The sequence below is a fragment of the Mangifera indica genome, chromosome 16, assembly GCF_011075055.1.
Source record: "Mangifera indica cultivar Alphonso chromosome 16, CATAS_Mindica_2.1, whole genome shotgun sequence".
NCBI lineage: Eukaryota > Viridiplantae > Streptophyta > Magnoliopsida > Sapindales > Anacardiaceae > Mangifera > Mangifera indica.
Window position 1 is genome coordinate 9,947,524 of NC_058152.1, and position 26,009 is coordinate 9,973,532.

At 32.2% G+C, this 26,009-nt stretch overlaps 3 protein-coding genes, 1 long non-coding RNA gene and 1 pseudogene across 4 annotated transcripts; 1 reads left to right on the top strand and 4 right to left on the bottom strand.

The window, feature by feature from the left end:
* Window positions 1–2,600: 2,600 nt before the first annotated feature.
* Window positions 2,601–3,820, bottom strand: LOC123198478. Its single transcript, XR_006498037.1, has 2 exons — window positions 3,656–3,820; window positions 2,601–3,363 (listed from the first exon to the last, which is right to left on the bottom strand). It is a non-coding gene; the product is annotated as an uncharacterized LOC123198478 (long non-coding RNA).
* A 436-nt stretch (window positions 3,821–4,256) lies between these two features.
* Window positions 4,257–4,733, top strand: LOC123198924 (transcription elongation factor TFIIS-like). The gene has a single exon (XM_044613730.1). It carries the CDS (start codon window positions 4,257–4,259, stop codon window positions 4,731–4,733), a length of 477 nt encoding a protein of 158 aa, XP_044469665.1.
* A 7,034-nt stretch (window positions 4,734–11,767) lies between these two features.
* LOC123198925 lies at window positions 11,768–12,627 on the bottom strand (annotated as a pseudogene).
* A 3,232-nt stretch (window positions 12,628–15,859) lies between these two features.
* On the bottom strand, window positions 15,860–17,029 carry LOC123198926 (citrate-binding protein-like). Its single transcript, XM_044613731.1, has 3 exons — window positions 16,754–17,029; window positions 16,204–16,391; window positions 15,860–16,058 (listed from the first exon to the last, which is right to left on the bottom strand). Exons 1-3 carry the CDS (start codon window positions 17,027–17,029, stop codon window positions 15,860–15,862), a joined length of 663 nt encoding a protein of 220 aa, XP_044469666.1.
* Window positions 17,030–24,052: 7,023 nt separating this feature from the next.
* On the bottom strand, window positions 24,053–25,127 carry LOC123198927 (citrate-binding protein-like). Its single transcript, XM_044613733.1, has 2 exons — window positions 24,801–25,127; window positions 24,053–24,463 (listed from the first exon to the last, which is right to left on the bottom strand). Exons 1-2 carry the CDS (start codon window positions 25,107–25,109, stop codon window positions 24,053–24,055), a joined length of 720 nt encoding a protein of 239 aa, XP_044469668.1. The 5' UTR covers window positions 25,110–25,127.
* Between the last annotated feature and the right edge of the window lie 882 nt (window positions 25,128–26,009).

Here is a 26,009-nt window from a genome sequence, read left to right on the forward strand (position 1 = left end):
AGTAAATATATTAATATAAGGAGACGAGAATGAGAATGCGGATGGGGGCGAGGCGGGGACAGGACATGCCAAGGTAGGGAGGGGATACATGTATCTCTGTACCCGATTACGAAAATTTTTTTCATCTCTATCCTCATCTCCTTTCCCTTTCTCTTTTTCATTTCTATTAGAGAATCTTCTCCCCGTTAGAGTGAGGGAGGGTCGAGGTCTCTAAACTTGAGCCAAAATTGTCATCTCTAATTAAACTACTCCAATATTAGTGGATTAATGATCAATCAACATGTTGGCATATATATGAATGCCACAAGAACAACCAATTTTTATATTAAAAGTCTCAATACATGAGTATTATCATATGCACAAATAAATTTTATAAACTTATCTATATAACCTTATACAGTAATATATAATTGAGTGATTTTGAAATGATAGAAAAAGTAAATAATTAAATAATATAATTATATATTGTCACATCAACTTACATAGATATGTTTATAAATATAGTTTTATTTCTCACATATAACGTAAAAGTTGCAAACTAGGAAGAAAATGAAGCTAGTAGAATGTTAAACAAAGAATGGAACAGTTACTCAAGCTTTTGAATTTCTTAAATATGGTAATTATACATTATTTAAAAATTTATACCCTAAAACCTTCCTATTACATAACGTCAGTTGTCATTAAAACCCTACACTCATATTTTCATAGCTTGAAATAGGGCTAATCTGAGCTATGCTGATTCGAATTCGAATCTATATTTGGCTTGAATGAGTTATATCCAAGTGGAAGATTCAATTTAACGACTAGGATTGAGTTCGAAGGTTTGATGGCATTGTTGTACTAGAGCTCCTTTTAATATGACAATTTTTCTTCTTCAATAATATCTCTTTTCTTTATGTCGATTCTTCTTTTCCTTCGATGACTTATTATCTTGAACATCACTGCTTATCAATTGATTGAGCCAAATTCAAAGTCAAATTGGTTCTTATTCAAACTCGACTAGACTCAAATCCTTGCCCTAAAACATGTATTCAATTTTTCTAATTGTTAACTCTAATTATAATGGTATAAGAACTTTTTATTTTTTTCAATATCCAGAAGTAATTCTACTCTTTTCTCCTTTGGTGACTTTCTTGTAGATTCGACAGACCACCAAATCACCCTTTTGCTTCATCAATAGGCTCTCATGAAGTTGATATTCATACATCACCCACTTTCCCTTTTCTTCAATATTTTTCTTATCGACAAACATAAAACTCCGTTTGGATCCGATGAGTTGTCTTCTATGACCTTCCGTGTACAAATCTTTATTGTTCTGAGCTCTCCATGTTCCACTTCAAAGATTAGTGAAGAAGTAACCATTAGTTTCTCTGGTCGCTGCCATTTCTTTTTAATTAATTTTTACTTGTAAATTATAGTAATATTATTGAATGAAATTACAAATCATCTTGCATTAATTCTTGTGGTGCATAATGAAAATTAGATAAAAGATGAATAAGTTTTAGTAATCAGTTATCTATTTTTCTATTCTTTATGCTAATTTTTTTGAATTGATTATGAATACAGAAGTCCAAATACAAAGGAACTGATCAATCTAATCTTGCCTTTAAACTGTAATGATTTTAAATAATATTTGTAATTTTATATGACCCTACCGTCAATTTTATTATTGTTTCAGAATACTTAATTGAATATTAAATAAATGTTAACATAATAATTACAAGAAATACAAAGTCTTGTTTATAAATTATGGAAATGATATTGCGTTTTATAAATAAATCTTTTACATATATTCATTTAAAAGGTTATTGCTATGAATTCATTTCTATTTTATTGTAATTAATTTCATTATGGTAGACAATGAGGTAATCGTGGCTGATGCTAAAAAGGTTCCAAGAGCTAACTGGACCAAGATTATGGAGATTGCCTTCTTAATTTTTGTAAAGATGGACGTAAGATAAAGTACAGAAATTTTTTAGCTGAATTTTCTATTCTTTATATTAATTTATTTCTATCTTGTAATCCTAAAATTAGTTAGAAAACCAAATTTAGTCCAACTGGATTATTTATTGGTTGTGCAAACTTTTGAATTCTAATTGGGTTATCAAGAGTATAAGTAACATATAATTATAAAATTTAGCCAAGTTACAAGGAGTATCAAGAGTACAAATAACATTATGTGATATGAGTTATAAAATATATTTTAACCTAAGATTTTGGGGTATGAAAAGTTATGAATTAGTTTGGTGCTTATTGTTAAGAAAAAATGGTAATTAAAAAATAATAGTTTTATTAATGTTCAAGAATTACAAAACCACACCTAAAATACTTCTCCACACTCACGCAAAAAATATTCACTCACTTATAGGCAGAAAAACAAAATTTAACACTCAATACTAAAATCATAGGACACTGAACTTCTGCCCAATTTACGAAATTTAAACACATTGGGCTATAAAACACTGCAATTGGAAGACTAGGGACAAAAACAAACCAATATACGCCATTTTGTTGTAGAGATTTGATGCAGAAAGGATTGATTGTCAATCCCAGAGTAAAATCTTCCTTCTCAGGCTTTGCAAAACACGTTGGAGAAGAGGTGCCAATTAAAATTATGCGTTAATATATTTCATAGAGAGGAGACCTCGTTTGTTCCCTTTTATTACTAAAAGGGTAAAAGGGTCAATTAGGCTCTCTAATCAAAAGTGCAGTAACTTCATATCAACCCACACTTTGCAACTCAAAATTAATAATTACACCGTGAAGAAAATTCTCACCCTGCAAAAACAATAAAAGCAACAACGGCCCAACAAAAAAACAGCAACCAGAACACAGGAGAGAGAAAGCAACCATTTCAGGGAGCGTGATTTGCTGGACCACAACAAAGCCCACCAACAAGAAAGCATTGCAGAGCAGAACCATAAGCATAGGCACTGGCAGGAAAGATGAGAAGCAAACAACTCTTATCCAGTAGGAAGACAAAAGAAAAAACTCATCCAGCACAAACAGCAGACGCATTAGAGGTACAAAGCTGAGACAGAAAGGAAACAGGAGCTGCAACCCAGAACAGGAGCAAGACCACAAGAACAGCCAATGCAGCAAACACTACATGGAGGAACCCAGAGAGGAAGGCGGCAGAAGAAAGCAGAAGCGCCAGGGAGAGCCAGCCACCATCAAAGCAAACTAGAAGCAGAAGAATGATGCCACAGGAGCCTAGAAAACCAGGGAAGAAGCATGGTAGCGGTAGAGGAGCCATCACAGAGAGGGAGAAAACACTAGAAAGAGGGAGCAGAATAAAATAAGATAGACCAAGCAACCCGCACCAGAAATCCACCAGGAAACAACCAAAGATTCGAAAATAACCTGCAAAAAATATACAGTTAGCAAAAGGTGGTCACCTCCACAGAGCAGAAGCCTCAGTTATTGAAGATGCAGTTCGGTAGGGAAATGATATTTATTTATCCAAACAATATTATAAGCTCATAAAGCAGAAACCTTTAAACATTAAAAAATTGATCTTTCCAATTATTGAAGAACTAAAGAGCATATGCATACTAACGCATCTCAAATGCACAACAAATACACAAACGCCTGCCAAAAGGAAACAAAAATATGAACCAAAAATAATTAATAGAAGAAAAAAGAAAAGAAGTACCTTATGGAGAAATGGGAAGTAGAGAGGACTCCAGGGCCTTTTGTGGGTGCTTTTCTTCCAGGAGATTTCGCCATCTTTTCTCTTCACCGTCTGTAGTTCTTGATGATCGTAGAGAGAGGAAATGTGTAATGCACAGAAGAAGCTAGAGTGTCTATAAATGTCCTGATGTAACTGACTGTTGTCCACATAAATAATGCACAGACACTCTATATTTAAAAAATGAATTTTTGCTAGAAATTAAAAAAAAAAAAACTAAAATACCGTAAGAATACAGTTATACTCTACATTAAAATGGACCAGAGGTTTCCCGTTGTGTTGATTCTTTGAAGCGCCTCAAGGATTTTCCTGTTACTGGCAACTTCTTGTGTCAACAGCAATTGATTAGCATCTCCAACATCTCAGACAACATAAAAGAGAAAAGATTTGTTCAATGGCTTAGTGGTTTTTGGAGATATGGAGCAACAGGATCAAGGAATATTCTTCAAGAACCAAAGGTAAATTTTTATACATTAAATCTTCCAAGAAAACAAAGTCATCAGTTGAATCAATTAAATCAACCATTCCCCATCAATACTCTTCAAGAAATAATGTCATAGATTTAATGTTTGCGATTGATTCTACAAAACTTGAAGACGCTAAGAAAAGTGCTTGTGAGAGTGAGAATGGTTCAAGAAAACTTGAAGAGGGGAGGAAAAATCCTCTGAAATTCATCTTGAAGATCAAGATCAAACCATCCAGGGAATCTTGTAAATTGGAAGATCAGAAGGCATTGTTCAAGGGCAATGACGCTTCACATGACAAGGTTCGTGAAATTTTTCTTGAGGTGTTACAGAAAGTTGTTGGTGAAGTTGATGGAGAAACTAAAGAGCGAGTAAAGGCTTGTGATCCAATTGGTGGTGTTGTGTCAATTGAAACTGAGATGTTTAAGAAGATAGGACAGTACAATGGGGCTAAAAAACTCAAGTACAAATCAATTATGTTTCAACATAAAGGAACCAAACAATCCAGACTTGAGAAGGTGAAGCCTGAGAGACTAAAATGGATGAATTTGGAAGAGATGGCAAGTGATGAAAAATAATGTGAGAATAGAAAGATAAAAAACAAAACATTTTTGAGAGAACAATAGCTAAGGAAATATCAGAAGATAAACCTGTTTTTGCTGAAGGAGAATGGTTAGAATTCTTGTGTTGATTTCAAGATGAAACAACAATTTATTAGTATTTGTTTAATATTTGCTTTTTAACTTTATTCCGTTCGATGGAGATGCATGCTACAACTATCTGAACTATATATAATTGCAGCTACCAATATTGGGAGTATTCCAGGTTCTATATATGCTTGCAGCTGCTGAGACCACTGATTCTACAATATCGATTGTATAAATGGATGATGGTTGATGAATTTAAGTTCCGCTAGATTTTTTTCTTTTTCCTTATGGTATGCATGGAATTAACCCATATTTGTTGGACTGCTATAATTTGTGCGTGTGTTGAGAAAGTGGACTTGGATGGGACTGGAAATTCTTTTTCGCTATGAAAGCAACTGGTGGAAACCATATTCGGTCACTGTGCTCTCGTTGATTTCATGCTTTGGCCGAAGTAGTAAAATTAGTTTTCGCACGATGCATATAGTGCTCTTCTTAAAAAGCCAAAATCACTTTTTTACCGTTCTGTTTCCATTAAAATTCACACAGGAAACATCATGCTTTTGGTTTAATTGTTATAGACATTGGCACTGAAAATCTAGTGCAATCCATGTCCACCTAGTACTCATAGTTGGTGCTTCTTAGACTCAGCAGTTCGTGTCAACAAATTGTTTTCATATTGTGTCAATTTGAGTTTCATATCAAAAATGCTAATCCAATTTGAAATAAAATTATGTCAAAATTTTTTTACTCTAAATAAAACCAAAATATTTTTGGGTTGACCTAACTCAATCTAAATTAGCCCAAACTATGTAATAGGTAATGCCATCTTAAAATATAACATCTAACGATATGATTTATTACGAAGCAACACACTTTGCCAAATATTGAGGCATAACAAGATTTGTTATAAAATAATAAAAAAAATATTTTGACACGAACAACATTTTATTAAAACAAAATTATTTTATTTCAAATTAATATTAATAGTTAATTTATTATCTCTTTATATGATCAATTGTAAGGATAAAAAATAGAATATCATAATAAAAACTCAAATAACTTTGCAACTTCATCTTTAAAATAATATAATTGATAACGACGAAATTAACAATTACTTGTCAAATATTTAAGAAATTCAATTTTTAATCCATATTATGAATATGACTATCATAAATATTAAAATCATTATAAGTATATGAATATAACACACCAAACATAACAAATTCAAAATAGTAGTACTTATAACACACATAAAAAAAATAAAATACAAATAATTTTGTACAAGTATGTCAAGAAGAGTTATTAAATTAAAATGAATGTCTTTGGATGATATAGATTTGATGTTTAGTGATGCAATGTTGATTTATTTGTTAATTTGAATTAGGAAATAGAGATTTTGTGGATTTAAACTATTTATGTCAAATGAAGAAAATAAAAGATATTGAAGAGTTTTTACTATAATGATGTTCTGCAAGGTTATGTTTAAAATTTCTGAGTTAATTTGAGTCAATTCAAATTAGCTTTGTGTTAACCTGAATCCAACCTAAACTACTTTTTGTATTGAAAATTATAACTCTAACTTTATTTTTTTCGTGTCATTTTGTATTAGATTAATAGATCACATCAAATTTTGTCTAGTGCTTCTACTCCCTTTTTATTCTAATAAAACCGAATAATTCACCGCCATATGTTCATGTAAGTATCCTCAAAATTAATATTTCATAGCATTGACTGGCATATATTATTCAAGTGGACTCAATGGAAGTTATGATAGCACTGAAATAAGTCATTCGTGATCAAATTAAAAATAAAATGGCTGATAGTTAAAAGATGATGGTGGCAATAAGGTCTAAAATTTTGTTTCAAATTCCTCCTACTAGAAAGAAGCAAAACAAACATACAGGGATGAAGATTTGGCACAATTCATAAACATCAAATTATTTCCAGGCATCATCACATACTACCCTGATATTTTTACTCAAGCAGTCTTCAAACTACCAAAGTTTTTCATCAATTTGTTTTGGAATTCTCCCTATTCTCGAAATCAACATATTAGATGGATTCAATGAAATTCACTGTCAGGAGGATTCAAACCAATAAATGAATCTGACAAGAAAAAAAGAAAAACCTCAACCAACCTGGTCTAACTGCCTCAAGAGATTTAATGAAATCCTAATGGAACTCGACTCTGCAATGTATGTATGAATACCTAGTCTAACTGCCTCAGTGACTCTTATGATAATCCAATTACGGCAATATTAATTCTAGATTAGAATTTCACTAAATTCTACCAATATCAAAATTCTCACATATAACATATATAATATGTGATACAACAAATACATCATTTATCACTTATAATGACTATGACCATTTTATCAATCCGTATCATTCTTAGAGTCACTTTATCCATGATAAAGTTTCTATGAAAATTTGCAGTAGATCAAATACCTCACATTTCATTAATTTTGGGAATAACATCAAATCGGTGTATTTTCTCACGTACATTACTAAGCGTTGCTTTTTAGCAAGTTATAATATATCCACTAAATCTAAAAATTTTTTGTATTCTTGTCCCAAACAAGATCATTTATTACGGGATTAATGGTCATACATGAATATGATTAGACTATACATTACCTTTTTTCCAATTAAAAGAGTACGACTTATCTTTAAGTCTAAATCTTTATTGTATATATATAGTCTCAACATGCACCATTAGATTATCATATGGTCACATCCTATACTTAATGTGATGGTCCCTAGTTAACAAACTTGCATGAATTAGAAACATGTTTTTTGGAACACCGATATGTGTTTTTAAGAGTCGAAATGAGGTATTAAGTGCCTTTATGCATTATAAGACCCAGAGAATATATTCTACGTGTAGATCCGAGCATCACACAGTTTCCACTTGCTAGAAAATAGGTTTCACGCTCTCAAATGTGCCAAAAATAGTAGCTCACATTCTATCACATGCTAAAACATGGCCTATGTGCCTTCACACCCCAAGACAATGTCACGCATGCCTCCATGAACTGAAATAGTAAATGCACATGTGTTCATGCATCGGGGATGAGCCACACATGCCGAGAGAGGTCTCTCACGTGCCTCCACATGTTAGTAGACCTACTGTTGACGTTAACCTATGTTGATCGATCGTCAACGATCAATCAACTAATAACCAGTCAAACTTTGATAGTTGATCAGTCAATTGACCTAGGTTGGTGTTAACCGAGTCAAGTTTGACTAGGTTAACCACAAGTTGACCCGTTGACCAGTGAGTTTGGATAACCCATTGACCAAACGAGTGGGGCAATCAGGTTTTCCTAACCAAAATGTAGCCCAAATTCGCACAAAGAACCCTAATTTTCGATCGGTTCAATTGATCATATTCCAACGATGAAACCTTAGGGCTTTTGCAGCTCTCATGCCAACCGTTTTACTAGAACCAACGATAGCCGCCAATATTGTCAGAATCCGGTGATATGGTGACAAGAAGAACATGGCTTGGGTCTTAGTTTTTGGCTTGGTTTACGTCGATTTTGGGCTACTTTTGATGCAGTTTTCAATTGGAGACATGTAAAAGACATCAACCAATCATATTATCATGTTTCCAAGCCTCAATTTCATGCAATTTAGAAATTAAACATGAAACAAACTGCTTTATTTATATTTGAATCACTCAATACACCAACGTTTTGATTTATTGTAGAAGGAATAGAAAAAGAGAATAAGAAGGAGCCAATCCTCCTCTAGGCCAATGGCCTCCTTGAATGATTTTTCTAAATATTTCTTTGATGTTTCACCTTCTGTTCTCTCCATCTGTTACAGTCTTTTCTCCCGTTTCAGTTTTTGGTTTTTGCTCCATTCGCTTCATAATTGCAAGTTTGTGGGTTTTCAAGGCACATTGTGTGATGATAAAAGAAGACATTTCTTCAGAGATTGTTATATACAAGGCACAGTTGACTTCATATTTGGAAATGGTCAATCCCTTTACTTGGTACTTTCGAACACTTTCTTGATTATTATTTAATTGCTTCTTAATTTATCAAGAACTACAATGTTACGTAAAGCTTCTTAACTAGTGTAATATTGATGTAGAATACCATTACAAAATTAGTTGCTAAGGACTTACAAGTGATCACAGCAAATGGTAGGGCAAAAGCGACTGAGTAAAGTGGATTCACATTTGTTCATTGTACCACAGTTGGCACTGGTGACATTTACCATGGACGTGCATGGAAGGAGAGTCCTATAGTGATTTTTGCTTCCACTTACATTGTAATATCCTTAAAGTAATAAAAGGGCAGTTCGGTCATTTCATTAATTATTTGAATAAATATATATATATTTATATGTTTTTTGTTTAAGTAAAGTGATTTTATATGGGAAACGTAGATTCTGTTTACACTAATTGTGCAAGCGTTTCCTCCAAGCGTGGTGTAAAACATCCTTATTCAATTCAATTTATGTTTGGATGAGTAACGCTTGCTGAACATGATTCTTCTGGAAGGCGTTTGGAGGGGAAATGGCATAAAGAAAGGAAGCAGTTTCTGAAGCCTGAGGACTGGACTTTTTTTTTTCGTGGGTTTTCTCTACACAATAAGAAAAAAAAAAATTTTTTTCTCCACCACAGAATTTGTCATATTGCCAACATCTATTCTTGCGCAGTAAAAGAGAAAGAAGAATCTTCTGTTCGCCGGTTGGGGAAGGAAATCACCGAGTAGGCTGTTGCCACGTAAAGACGGACGTGAACGCCGGAGGAGAGGTAGGCTTTAGATTCCATTATTTCTTTCTTTTGCATCAGTATCTGTAAATCTGGTTTGTGTTTGCTGCATATGTTTATGAATATTTTCAGGGGTTCAGTTACAGTAATTGTATATGCGTGAGGTGCGTGTATGTGTATATACAGATATATATAAGATTAGAAACATGATTACAAATGTAAGTTGGAGTTGGTTAAGTGGTGAGGATGTGGGAACAGTGCTTAAACATGCAACGAAAGAGAATATGAGGGGTTTCCAGAAAGACGAAAATGTTGGTCACCTTCTGCCATTTTCTGCTCTTAGATTTTTAATTAAAATCTTTCACCTGCTGTGTTTATATATTTTCTCTACACTGGGTGATCAATATAAATGATGGTGATACATGTTGTGTTGGAAATGATTTGTGTCGCTTGTTATCTGAGAGTCGGGATAAGCTTGGCAGTGCCTTGACTTGGTTACCGTCGGTAGTGGTGTTAGGTCTGCCATGTTGCACTGCACTTCCAGCCGTATAACGCACACGGCTTCCTCCAAATTCAAACCCATGCGTCAATATTTCGCTTTCTTTCTCCTCTCTGAAAGCCTAAATTCCAGTTTTCCTTCCAAGTTTATATTACAGAAAATATATATATATATATATATATATATATATATATATATATATATATATATTATTAAAAGAATGCTAGGCATAGTTACTGTTTATGGCTGTAATTTGTCAGATTAACATGGATGGATTCAAGGCACTGGTTTCTTAAAAGTGAGGCTGCAGGCTATTTAATTTCTTTTATTATTTAATTAGCTCACATGCATCCTGGTATATTTATTCTAGAAAGGCAAGGCGTTTTTTTTTTAATGAACAAATTTGGCAGCTATATATATATATATATATATATATATATATATATATTTATTAATTACGTCTCCTTTAATGAATTAAAATCTTGTATAGTTATACATTTTTATTGTGAGCCAGTTGATGTGATATCCTGGTTTATATATAATCGAATCGATTGATGAGATATCTCGATTCTGAATATAGAAATTACTTTGATATGTAATGATAATGAGAGCGACACCTGAGATATGTGTTCAAATTTTATGAAAATAGACATATAATACATCTGAGATGGATTTCCCTATAAAACAATGGCATAAAAAGGGCACTTGGGATGGGTGTCCAGTGGAGTGCGTTATAGATGCATGTGACGGTGAGACTCCGTTGAGAATATCGATAAGAAATAATAAATTCCTTAAAAAGGTCTATTGAGTTTTACAATTTATATATTTGTTTTGGGGTGTTGCAGATAGAAAAAACAATGGGGCAGGCGGGGAGGCGAGTCGATCAGCACGTTGAACTGCGCTTTGACTATAGTTATTTTAATTCTATTTCGATCATTTTCACAATAATTTACTTTATGAAATCTATGCATTCCGGAACTATCAATTTATTTATATTTACTGAATTCTATTTTGAAACATTTTGACATAATTTCTTTTTGTATTCCAATAAGTATTATATGATGATTGCTCATAAATATCAAATTATATTTGATGGTTATCATTATTAAAAAAAAAAAATATTTAATTAATTACCGTTAAGGGGTTGTTTTGGAATGGGATGTTACATACATGGGCACTCTTATCAATGATAAAGGATGGACAGATAGCATGCATGGCGAAAAAGAAAACAAGTATACATGAAACGCAATAATCTTTTCCCATGTACAGTAAATTGACAGTGATTCTAGTTATTAACATTTACATAATGATTTGCTAATTTAAAATCTTGTAAAGCTGTGTCTTAGGGGGAGTACAAGTGCAAAGGACCAGGTGGTAGTTTTTCTGGTCCAGCCAAATTTGCCAGACAATCATCATACGAAGAAGCTAAGCCTTTTTTGAGCATGACTTACCACCTCCTAATGTAAAGAATTGATGATTCACGGTTATAATCTTATTCTCTTTTTCGAAATTTTATGATTGGTTTGTAGTCATTCTTCCTATTAATTTTATATATGTATCCTAACGAGAATTTATTTTAACACAAATTGCAAATCAGTGTACTCCATGTCATAACTACTTTCAAAGTCTTAATTTTTGCTGATTGCTAATTACATAATAACATTCATTATTAATATACAAATTAGTACTCATTCTTTTCATTTGACAAACCATAATTTCGGAAACTATAGGATAAAATCAGTTACATTTTTTAAAAACTTTGATGCCTTTCCAGCGAGATTCCATATAGTATGAGTCATTCGTCTGGGCATAAACCCCAAATTTGAAGTAGTGAAAGGTTCCCCCACGGCCAGGTGCTTCGTACCTGAACTTTCCATCGATTTAAATCTTGATTCTTGATAATTCAACATCATGAATCACATTTACCCTGAACCGTTTGTTATATATATTCGGAACCAGAACTGCACTTGTATAGCAGATGAGTGAGCCACTGTAAATTCTAAGCTGCAGAGTGCTGGCATGAGGAGGGCTTGCTCCAAACACTTGCATTATGCTCACACCAGATGTTCCACTAGGCACATACCCATATCCCTCAAATTGCCACACATTTGATGAATAATTGTATCCCTGAGAAGAAAATTTCAGATAGAGTACCAAAATAGTAATGTAAATAAAGAGTCATTCTCTAATCAAAACATCCTAATATTTTACATGATACTGGCTAGAGGATTTTGTGCAAATATATAAATATATAACATGGAAAACAACCGATGAAGAAAGTATTCCAAGAAAGTAAATTAATGGTGGAGAATTGAGATGTGAAGATTATTTACTTTTATCATAACCTCAGTACGAGGTTTGGTGGGGCTATTTTTGGACAAGAAATTGTCTGTGGAGTAAACCCATAGCTTGTGAATTCCATCAACAAAGTTGTACCGTTCCCAAACGGGCAAGTCATAAGGATTCTGGATGTGAAAGTTGGAGGTATTTAGAGGAAGTTGAAAAGGACCAGTTATTGGATCCACTACCCAACCTCTCACCCATTGTATCAGAAGAAAAACCAAGTTTGCAAGAACAATGTGATCGAACGCACCCATAAGGGTTCTCTCTTCTAATTTCTTTGCTGATGGGAGGTTAATTATGGAAACAGTGGCATATGCGAAAAGATGCATATGGATATATGCTACTTATTTATTTTATTAATAAATTTATAATTTTGTATGGAGGATTAACATTGGCCAAAATGATATAAACTTTTGTTATATTCCTTTCTTAGTGTCATGTGTAAACATATGAATGTTAAATTTCGTTTTCTTAAAAGTAATTTGATAAGTAATATAAGAAATAATCTAAATGATATTTTATTATTAAGTATAAAAGATTATCAAGTTAATTTTAATATTGTGGCTATTTTACACTTATCGTTTTTTTAGGAAGAAATGTTATTTTTTCAATTAAAATAAAGAGCAATCCTACATTCAATGTAATTATTTTACCCTTATTAAAGTTTTAAGACAATGTTGTCTTATTTTCAATCAAAACAACGAGCCACCCAACCCCAATTACGTTTTTCTTCCCCAAATGAAAAGCCCTATCATTTATCGTACCAATAGGGTTGTGTGTTGAAGTTGTAGAGGATTGTATCTAATACTCCACAACTCTTTGTTTACGCTAGTTAAACTCTTCATCTATCCCTTCATCTTCATATGCCTATTCATCAACAAAATGGTTCTTAACGATAGTAATATTGTCCTGTTTATCCAAAGAATTTTGAGTAAAAAGATTCAAATATATGGGTAAAAAATACGCCGAAAGAAATGACTAAAATTAAAATATTATACATTATAGGATTATTTGAAAATATATATATACGGTTTAATTAAACTCGAATGACATAAGAAACAAGGACCCAAAGTCTTGAAACAAATATTTTATAAGGTCGGCGATAAATTATAGCTTTCAAAAGTTTATAACTTAACTGTTAGACTCATACATAACTACTCTTTTTGTATGATTCATTTGGCTATATTAATGTTCTTTGTTTTATTTTGCTGAAAAAAGAAAATTAACTTGTAAAAGCAATAGACTCATACATAACTACTCTTTTTGTATTATTCATTTGACTGTACTAAGATATATATCATGATTGAGAGGGACGTTCAGGATATATTAAGAAATTAAGAAAGAAGAAAATTAACTTGTAAAAGTCATAGATGTCCTAGATGTTATTTTGTCATCATCGATTTTGGTCTCATTAACACACTATACATTTCTCCATTTTATATTTCTGTGTTCTGGCTATGGATTCTTGTTCTCTGTCATGTATGTGTTTGTTCTCTGTCATGGCTATGGATTCTTGTTCTCCGGCTATGGCTATGGATTCCTTTGTATCTTCAAAGCTTGCGGAAATAAATAAATAACTGCTTAGAAGTAATGCTTACAAAAAAATTTATAGTCATTAGCTTTGATACCCCTCCATGCACTGTTGACATTGGAATATACAACCCGTTCTGGTGTCAACCCTCATGAGATAGTTTGAATGACAAATGTTAAAAGTGTTTAGGTTTGACACCCATACACCAACAATCTGGTGTCAACCCTGACATGAGTGTTTAAGTTTGACTTATTATGAGTCTGATCACTAGATTCAAAGTTTTAGCTGTTTAGTATAATTAATTCAATCTTAAAAATATAACCTAACTCATGTCAGGGTTTTTTGTTTTAAAAAAAAAACGTTCCATCACTACATACAAGGGAAGGTTTCATTGTGAAAAGGGAAAATTCTAATAATGTGAAAATATCGGGATCTTATTATTAAAGCAAAATATTAGCAGATACTCGCAAATTTTGGTTCTACATGTCACTGATTCAATCCATGTTCTTAATTTAACAATCACCTTAAACTTGGACTTTTCTTTTTAAGTAAATACTACATGAAGCCAATAGCGTTGCAACACCATCAACTACCAATGATTCGTTATCTTTCTCAAGTGGGAAACCAGTGGAACAATCAACTTTGTATCGTAGTATTGTTGGAGGGCTGCAATATTTGTATCTTACACAACCAGATATTTCCTTCACAGTGAATAAGGCTAGTCAATTTATGCATGCAAAGCATAATACTCATTGGGTAGCAGTAAAACGATTTGATGTTATCTTAAAGACACTCTTTCTCGTGGTTTGTTGTTTACCATTCAATGTCCTTGCAACTCACGACTTATTTGGATTCAGACTGGGCAGGGAGTCTTGATGACATGAAATCTACTACAGGCTATATTTTTTATCTCGGTAATAATCTTGTGTCATGGAAAAGCAACAAGCAAAGGGCAGTTTCACGGTCTTCCATGGAGGCCAAATATCGGGCTTTGGCAGCTGCCACAATTGAAGTTCTGTTCAAAATTTATTAACTGAGATTGGCTATCCGATTTCCTGTCCATTGTTGTGGTGTGATAACTTGGGGTCCACATACTTAAGTGCAAATCAGTTTTTCATACTAGGATGAAACATTTAGAGATGGATGTTCATTTTGTTTGGGATAAGGTTGCTAACAAAGAGCTTCATGTTGCACATTTATCAGCCAATGATCAAATTGCAAATGTGCTCACCAAGCCATTACCAAAGCAACGGTTTGTTTTGCTGCGGGACAAGTTGAGGATTTCTTCAAAATTCCCTTAACTTGAGGGTGTGTAATAAGAATAAAAAGATTAAGATTGTTATTTTAATTCAAAATCTTGTTGTATATTCAAATACGTGAGTGATAAGATTAGTTATATTGTTGTAACCATCATCTGTATAAATATTGATTTTCAATCAGTGAAAATTTTATTTTTGAAACCAAAATCTTCAGCCTTCAACTTAGTTGGACTTTTCTTTAAGTAAATATATTGACAATGATATACTAGAGAAATTTATTGAGTATATAAATAGTTTAAAAACAAAGGTCAACGACACATAATTAATCTGAATTTCAAAGAGTTGGAATATGAGCAAATTAGAGCTCTAAATACACTAAAATAATAAGGAGACCGATCAATAGCCAAATCATCGGGAACTTTCAAGTACTGACCGCCTCATGTTTTTGTAATTTGGATTCCCATTAGTTGGTGTCTATAATAATTAAAGGACAAAATTTTATAAAATTTTCATTTCTTTGAATTAGATGGTCTCAATAAAATTATTTATCAATGTTAAAGATACTTACTTTTTAAAAAATATATGAAAGCTTGTGGGAAAGAAAGACACAGGTCATATTATATCATTAGATAGATAAATATATACTGCATCAGTTTATTCTCACAAACCAACCATAATATGTATTAATAGGCCAAATCAATCACACTTTTTTAGAATCTTGATGTTCTTCCAACGGGATTCCATATGGTAAGAAGCATCATCTTGAGCATAAACTCCACATTTGAAGTAGTGAGAGGTTCCTCCACGACCAGGAGCCACATACTTGAGAATTCCATTAATGAAAACCTTGACCTTGGATTTATCCACATCATGAATTACATTTAACTTGAACCACCTGCTGTAGATGTTCCGGACTATGACTGCTCCTCTATAATATGAGAGCGAGCCATTATAAACCCTAAGCATTAGTGAGAATTCCATTAATGAAAACCTTGACCTTGGATTTATCCACATCATGAATTACATTTAACTTGAACCACCTGCTGTAGATGTTCCGGACTATGACTGCTCCTCTATAATATGAGAGCGAGCCATTATAAACCCTAAGCATTAGGGTAGTGGCGTGCTGGCTGGCTCCAAATACTTGCATAATACAAACGCCTGATGTTCCATTTGGGATGTAGCCATAAGCTTCGAATTGCCATACACCAGAAGAATAATCGTACCCCTGAAAATTAATAGAAACCCTCTTCTAAGATGTATATTTATGATCAATTTGTGGCTTCTGCATGCAAACCTCATTTATTGACAATAATAAATTACTTATTATTAATATAAAATACTAAAAGACAAACTTTTTCATTCAAAATTGTATTCCAATATTAATTCTAGTGCAGATGATAGTACTGATATAACCTATTTTAATTTATAAAAATTAAAAAAAAAAACCCAACGAAAAAATAAATAAATAATGAGTACAAAAACTAATTCAAGGACAATGTAAACGTCAGGTAAAATATATTTGAAGATTATTTAATTTAAATATTGCATCCCGATTAGCTATGAAGGATAATATTTTTTCTTGCTCACGGTTACTCGGATCTCAGTTCGTGGATTAGTTCTGCTAGTGAGAGAGAGCGGCTTGTCTGTGGAGAACACCCACAGCTTGTAGTAGCCATTTTTGAAGCTGGATCGTTGATCAACTGGCACATTATAGGGCTTCTGTATAACCAAATTTGAACTATTTAATGGAAGGGAGACAAACCCTTGTGTCAGATCATAATGTCCCCAAGCTGAGACCTGATATGGCGTGAAATGAATAATAAGGCTTGAGTAAGTGAAAGCTAAGAGAGAAATTGATGCCATTTTGTGGGAGATAAGGGCAGAAAAAGAGAACATGTTATAAGGACACTGGTAATGAAACAACTTTACACTTTGGTATGATGCTGTGTTTACATATATGGGAAAGTTGCTGAGATCTTGATGTTTATAATTTTTTGATCAATAGACCTTTTCAAAAAAGAAATGATAATTTTTTTTTATATCTTTTAGTTGTTTTCTGACAATAAGAAATTTGATCTAGATTTTAAAAATCATTTGAACGTTTATAGGTTTAAGTAAGTATGTATGTACAAACATGTAGGGAATGGACAAAAGATATGAAATTAGAATATATGAGAGGTGCTATGTGGATAGAATTTACTCCCTTTGATTATTGTATCTCCAAGGCCAAAACACTTATTCCCACCCAAGATATAGTGAAAATCCAAGCTCCTACCCTCCAATTTTCAAAAACCCAAACATCTATCTATAAACTAAAATTTATTAAAATTTTTAGTTAAAGGGTAAAATCATCATTTAACAATAATATTTAAAAAAATAAAAGTTTATATCATTTTACCCCCTTGATTTGAAAAACTAACAATTTTTTTCTGAAAATTAAGTTTTGAAAATTGACATTTTCTTCTTAACTATGGTTTCAGATTTCATCGGCGAATTTTCAAATAATGATGGTCAATTTCTCTCCCTCTCGATATCGTGTCTCCCTCCAGTGCTTTCCCTCTGACCAACGATGTCTAGATTCAATAGGATTCAAACAAAATTTAGATGAAAAGCTAAAACTCTTCATCTAGATCTTTGTCGTCCAAACAAATCAGCTTTGTCTAGACAACGATGGTGGTCCAGACAAGGAGCCATCCTCGTTTGGATGATGATGATCTAGACGAAGAGTTTTAACTCTTCATCAGGATTTTATTAGGATTCTGTTATATCCAAACATCATTGATCGAAGGGAAAATGCCAGAGAGATAGACGACACTAGAAGGGAGAGACATCAATCATTGTTCGTTGGAATTCACAAGAAAAATTTGAAACCCTAGGTACGGGAAAAATATCACTTTTCAAAACTTAATTTTAGAGGGAAATTATTTGTTTTTCAAATTAAGAAGGGAAAATTATATAAACTTTTATTTTTTTAAATATTATTGTTAAATGATGATTTTACATTTAATCTTAACTGAAAATTTTAACAAATTTTAGCTTATAGGTGAGTGTTTAGGTTTTTCAAAATTAGAGAATAAGAGTTTGGGATTTCATTATATCTTGGGTGGGAATAAGTCTTTAGGCCTATCTCTGATAACACTGGTGACTAAATGACAACTTCTTAATGTGTGCATAGCGCATGGATGACTTAATGCTTTGCTTAACGAATGTATTAATGACTTAATACTTAGTGTAGATAATCCATACTAGGAACTTGTAGATTACTCACATCATCTAAATAAATGTATTTGCTTAATGCAAGGACAAACTTTATAAGTAAGAAAATGCTTAAACTAATCGAGTATGACCTGACATCCACTTACAAGCAAAGTATCCAAATTGTGGGAGTAGGTAAATAGAGTATAAATATCATCTTATTGGCTAAACTAGTTGTGTCATATATAATGAAAAAGAGAAGTATTGTTTCAATAGTACATTAAATGCAAAGTGAATGAGCTAACCAAAAAACATGTTTTGTATTTAATGAAAAGTAGAGGTGCTACGTTTAACCTCTTGTTACATGTAATGATCCCAATAATATATGTACTATTTCAATTGAATAAACATACATGTCTAATGACATCTCCAGGCACCATAAGCCTCTAAGTGGCGATAACATCCATTCCAAGTATTTAAACTAAATAACAAAACAGAAAGATGGATTAATCTTTGGGAGCATTACTAATCTTTCAATATCATTAAGCTTTTCTTAGAGTTTTTTTATTGTCTCATTAGCCTTTCCTTAAGCTCACACAAAGCACAACTCTTGAAGTTCTCTCAAAAGAACTCTCAGTCCTTTTTTCTAATTGTTCTTTGTGAACATGTTGTAAAAAAAGTATATAATGACCTAAGTTTTGCTCTGTCAACCAAACCACTCTTTATATCTTTTCCCTTTATTATTTTATTCTTTTCCTAATTAAAAGGACAACCTCCATGACACTCCAAAAACATCTCTCATGTAATATATCTAAATAATTACGTATTTACATTGGTGAATATTTCTGCATCAATAGTTTTTAGCATTAAAATGAGAGCCCTCAAAAAGTTTTTTTAAGCATTTCAACAAAGTTTTCTTCAAACTTTATGTGGCCTAAGAATTTTCTCATGGTTAGCACTAGTAATGCATCTAGGATCAATCCACCCACCTAAAACAAATGAAACACAATTGTTAACCACCTTGATGTAACTGCTACTCTAATAGAAATAATTTTTATTGGTTATAAAATTATGCATCCCCTTGTGCAATCTTCTTTGACAACTGATAATCAACATGTAGTTACTAATCAATCAATTTCATTACAAAAATTAGGAGATAGTTGGATCTAGCAGTAGGTAACCAAATGACTGCTATTAAAACCTCATAATCACATATAATTCCCAAAACACAAAATAAATTCATGAAAACCATTAATACATGCTCAAATAGAATAGAATCTATCTAAGCCAACATACTTAGCTTTCATAGTTTATCAAAGTCTTCACTTGGCAAGCCAATGATCTTAGCACCTTCAACAACTTTTTGGTGATCTCTAGATACCCGCATACCTTTTTGCTCTCTCAGTTTGCTCCACAATTGCATAATATGAATAATGAGCCAAACACAACGTTTTTTTTTTTTTTACTTTTAGCAAAAACAGGTCATGAACTGTTGTGTAGCTCTTATGCATGGGCATGCTTGCAGTTTTCATGGTGAAAGCCATGCTCCGAAATTACTGGAAATTGACCCTTCTTTAATTTCAAATTCAACGAATGGGCACACGAGCACAAAGTAACACATGCATGATCATTCATCCCTAGTCTTTTTCATATGTCTTGCCTAAGATGACGATTTTACCCTCCTTAACACATACGTGAGTGTACACCCCATTAGTGTATGGTCATTCATGCACCCAAACAATACATAATCAAGTCAATTAAGAAGAAAAAGACATAAATATTCTTATAGTTACCTGTGAGGGGTGTTACAGTAAGATCTTGAAATTTTACATGGAGCAATTTAACAATGAACTCTCCAAGGTAGTCTCTCATTCAAAAGACATGGTCCAAGCTTTACTAATACAAGGAATGCACCCATATACTGCATTATGGTAAGAATAATAAGCATAAAAATGTATAACATTTTCCTTTTTCTATAAGATGTCAAAAAGGAATTTTCTAGTAGAAAATTCTATAGTTGTCATGCAAACCACTAGCCCTAAAGCTTCAACCAACACCATAACTAATAACATACTTATTCCAAACAACATAATGCGGATTAGGTTTTTTATAATATTCGGTCCAAATTCATCTTTAACGAAAAGAAATGGTGAAGGAAAAGTTACCAAACTTGTTAAATGATCTTCTAGTTCATAAGCCCTAATCAGGAACGACACTTGTGCTTTCTAATAGTGATCATTTCCTTCTATCAGTTAAGGATAAAAAACTTGTAGAGATTTCATTGTAGGAAAAACCTTATTTGCGAGGAATTTTGGACCATTAAAGGTCTAGAATTGAAACTCTTATTTGATGTATGCAAGAAACCAAATGATGTTGAAAGATTCTCCATCACGACGTTTGTTAGATGCTCTTATATCTTACAAAACAAATGAGTAGAAACGACCAAAAAACAAAAAAAAAAAAAGAAGACTCAATCTTATCTCGAATTTCCTCTTATTATTGACAACAAGAATATAGACAATAAAACTCATCAATTTATACAAATCAAATTGTCTGGTACAACAATCCATGTGAAATATATACATTGTTCATCAAGGGCGAAAGAAATACAATACAAACAAGTTTGAGCCTTCCAATTAGTGGTACAACAAAACTTCATTTTTTTTTTTAAGAGAGAAATCACAGGAGAAGTTGAGAAGAAGAGATAATGAAATATCCAAGGTTGTTCTCAACCTCTCACCCTTTCCATCCTACAATGTTGATAAAATGGCCTAGTTTAATTTCCTTATAAAGAGCAAAACACTGCATTTCATTAAAAACTAACACTTTAATCACTTTTCATTCTCTCTAGGCCTTTTTCTCATGAATCTTTGATCAATATATTTTTCCTTCGCAACTATATTTTCCCCACCAAAATTTTTCATTGCTCCATTCCCTGAATGTTACTCTATTCTCTTTTCAGTTCAAAAGGAAAAATCAAAAGAGTCTTTGTGATAGAATGATTAAAGGAAAAATCAAAGAAGGGCACCTTTACTAATTACTTTAGTCGAAGTCTTGTATTAAAGTAACCTTTAGTAAGAAAACCCAACTAAAGAAACTTAAATTTCTTTGGTTGACCTACTTTAAAAGGCTGATCTAATTTAAAGGTGAATAAGGAGATTTTAATTTAATCACTGGAAGATTTATGACCAGGTATTTCATATTTATGTTATCAAGTGGATAATATTCTCTGTCCATTTGTTTATATATATATAAATTTAAACCTAAAATATTAATATGTGCTAGAGAAATATTGAAGGTTGAGAGGATCTTACGTTGTTTTTCGCCCCTTGGTTTGGTTCTATACTACTTACTTACCACTAAAAAAATATTCGTATGGGACAATTTTAACACCTTATTTTGCTGACACGGTGGGATTATCCAATGATATGAAGAGATTTGTTACCATATATTTTGCAAACCCATCATCATGCTTTTATAAATAATTACTTGAATTTGTTGTCAGTGGTTTTAAATTAGCAGTACTCTTTATTTTATTGAATAGTCTTACAAATCAACCAATTGAGATAGTGAGACTATCTTATTTAACTTTTTCTCTTATAGTAATATAAAGGAAACAAAGATCAATTGTGTTTTCTAAGAACCTTGATGTCCTTCAACGGGGATTTCATATAGTGAGAATCACTCTCTTGACCATAATTACACACCAAATTTGAAGTAATGAGATTTAATTCCAGCCACGATTAGGACTTTGGTTCTTGAAAATTCCATCAATATAAACCTTAACAGATTTGTCCACATCATCAGTCATATTTAGTCTGAACCATTTGTTCTAGATGCTTGTTAACAAGACCTAAGATCCAAATCAAGTCCCAATAATGCCAAAAGAAATTAAATATATATATTGATTAATGATTAATATATCTTTACGTTATTGGATCATTTGAATGAGACGTGAGAAACAAAAATCTAGTGACTTGAATCAAATATTTCACAAGTTTGGCTATAATTTATCACTTTCAATTAAGGTTATAAATTAATTGTTTGACTCATAGCAACTCTTTTTTGGTACCATTCATTTGGATACATTAACGTTCTTTCTTTTCTTTTATTGATTTAAAAAAAAAATCTATAATACCAAAGGGAGTTTTCTGGTCACGGGGTTCTGTCTTTTGTTATGAATTAATAAGAATAACTTACCAAAAATATTATTAAAGTCCAACTACTTATATATCACATGATTGAGAGGGGCCTTCAATATATATTAAGAAATGAAAAAAAGAAGAAAATTAACTTGTAAAATTCATAAGTGTCCTGGACGCTATTTTGTCATCATTCATTTTGGTCTTATTACACAATATATACATTTCTCCATTTTATATTTCTATGTTCTCGCAATGGCTTCTTAAATCTTTTGTCACGTATGTGCTTGTAGAATTTATGGTTTTATCATCCAAGGGAAAAAAAAAAAAAAAAAGATAACAATAAAACTTTATGCACTTATAATAAATATCAATTTAGACATCAATAAATAGATGATTATAAATTAAGAATTAAATAATACATAATTATATAATGACACATAATAATTAGTATTTAAATTTTTAGGCTATAAGTGTATATAACATTGCCTATAAGATTAAGTATATATTAGTAATGGAATTAGAGGTGGTATTTAAATATGAAGGCCCAAGGCCCGGCCCATATATAAATGGGCCGGACCGGGCCGGGCTTTGAATATTTTTTTAAAAATTATTTAAAATTTTTAAACAAATTATTTTTCAAATTATAAAACATAAATAAATATATATTATAATAATATTCAAATGGATTGAATTCATTTGATACTTGATCTATTTGTAATATTTTGTAATGATAAAATTAAAATAAAAATAAAATTATAAACACAAAGAATTATTATTTATGAATTTAGATATCTTTTGAAAGATAATTAATGAGAGAAAATGAGATTGAAAATATAATAAAATAATTGAGATCAGAGATTTATAAATGAAAGTGAAAATGAAGAAAAATTAAATAGGTTTATATAAAAAAAATAAATTAATTAAAAAATTAAAAAAAAAAAATAAAGGCCAAGGCTTCTGCTACAAGGCAGAAGCCTTGTTTGGCTTCTGCCTTGCGACAGAAGGCAGAAACACAAGGCAAAGGCAGAAGGTAGAAATTCTGCCGGCTAAAATTAAAAAAAAAAAATCTAAACAGTATCGGGCCGGGCCAGCCCACGAGTTTAATATTAAAACCTGAGACCTGACCCATGGGCCTAGCCCGACACGCTACAGTACCGGACTATGCTTTCTCGTGCCATGTTTTTTTTTTTGTGCTTCGTGCCGTGCCTCCATTCAACCCGGTCCAATTGACGTGTCTAAATGGAATACACGAGAAAATTATGGAGTATATAGATAGGCAAAAAAAAAAAAAAAACTCAAGGAGATATAATCAATCTGACTTTCAAAGAGTTAGAATATTAAGCAAATTATAGCTCTAAATATACTAAAATAATAGAGAGACCGATCAATAGCCAAATCATCAAGAATTTTCAAGTTATCTAATGAGGTCTATATATATATATATATATGAAAGCTTAAGGGAAAGACAGACAGAGGTCATATTACAGCATTGGTTGGATAAATATTTACTTCAATTTATTCTCACAATCCAATCGTAATATATATATTAATAAGCCAAATACAAAGTGCCAAATCGATAACATTTTTTTAGAATCTTGATGTTCTTCCAACGGGATTCCATATAGTAAGAAGCATCATCTTGAGCATAAACTCCAAATTTGGAGTGAGAGGTACCTCCACGACCAGGAGCCACATACTTGAGAATTCCATTAATGAAAACCTTGACCTTGGATTTATCCACGTCATGAATTACATTTAGCTTGAACCACCTGTTGCAGATGTTCGAGACTATGACTGCTTCTCTGTAATATGAGAGCGAGCCATTGTAAACCCTAAGCATTAGGGTTGTGGCGTGTGGGGTAGCTCCAAATATTTGCATAATACAAACGCCTGATGTTCCATTTGGGACATAGCCATATGCTTCGAATTGCCATACACCAGAAGAATAATTGTATCCCTGAAAATTAACAGAAACCCTCTTCTGAATTGTATATTCATGTTCAATTTGTGGCTTCTGCATGCAAACCGGATTTTTTGGCAATAATTATTGGATATTATTATCATGAAATACTGAAAGACAAACTTTGATATCCAAAATTGTATTTCAATATTCTAGTGTAGATTGTACTGGTATAACCTATTTTAATTTATATAAATAAAAAAACAAAGAAAAATCAATAAAACATAAGTACACAAACTAATTGTAAACTTTATATAAAATATATATGAAGATTATTTGAGTTAAATATTGAATCCTTATTAACTATGAAGGATAATATTTTTTTCTTGCTTACACGTATTCCGATCTCAGTTCGTGGATTAGTTTTGCTGGTGAGAGAGTGCGGCTTGTCTGTGGAGAACACCCACAGCTTGTAGTAGCCATTTTTGAAGCTGGATCGTTGATCTACTGGCACATTATAGGGCTTCTGTATAATTAAATTTGAACTATTTAATGGAAGGGAGACAAACCCTTGTGTGGGATTAAAGTGTCCCCAAGCTGAGACCTGATAAAACGTAAAATGAACAATAAGGCTCGAGTAAGTGAGAACTAAGAGAGAAATTGATGCCATTTTGTGGGAGATAAGGGCAGAAAATGAAAACATGTTAAGGACACTGGTACAACTTGGTTTGGTGTTATGTTTACACATATGGGAAAATTGCTGAGATCTTGATGTTTATAAGTTTTGGATCAATAGACCTTTTCAGAAAAGAAATGATCATTTTTTTATGTATCTTTTAGTTGTTTTCTTACGTAAAGAAATTTGATATAGATTTTAAAAGTGATTTGAACCTTTACAGGTATATGCATGTATGTATGTACAAACATGTAGGGAATAGACAAAGATATGAAATTAAAATATGCAAGAGGTGTTATGTGGGTAGAATTTACTCCCTTTTATTATTGTATCTCGGATAACACCAGTAACCAAGTGCCAACTTCTTAACGCGTGCATAGCAGATCAATGACTTAATGCTTTGATGATAGATGTATAAACAATTCATATCAGAAGTGTGTAGATTACTCATGTCATCTAGATGAATGTATCTGCTTAATGTTGAGGCAAACTCTCTAGTAAGAAGATGCTTAGGCTAATCATATATTACTAGGTGTCCACTTACAAGCAAGGTATCTAAATCACTAAAGTAGGCCAATCGAATATAATCATCATCTTACCAGTCAAGCTGGTATTGCCATATTTAATGAAAAAGAGTAAGTACTATTCGATAGCACATTAAATACAAAATGATTAAGTTGACTAGAAAACCTATTTCATATTTAATGAGAAGTGATTACACTATACTTAATCTCTTTTAACATGTAATTATCGTACTTGCACCCATACTCTTTCAATCGAATGAATATACAAGTCTCATTACATCTTCAGACACCATATATCTCTGAGTGATGACAACAAGAACAAGTACAATAACATTCATCAATTTATACAAATCAGTTTGTCCAGTAAGACAATCCCTATCAAATCTTATATGCATTATTTCAT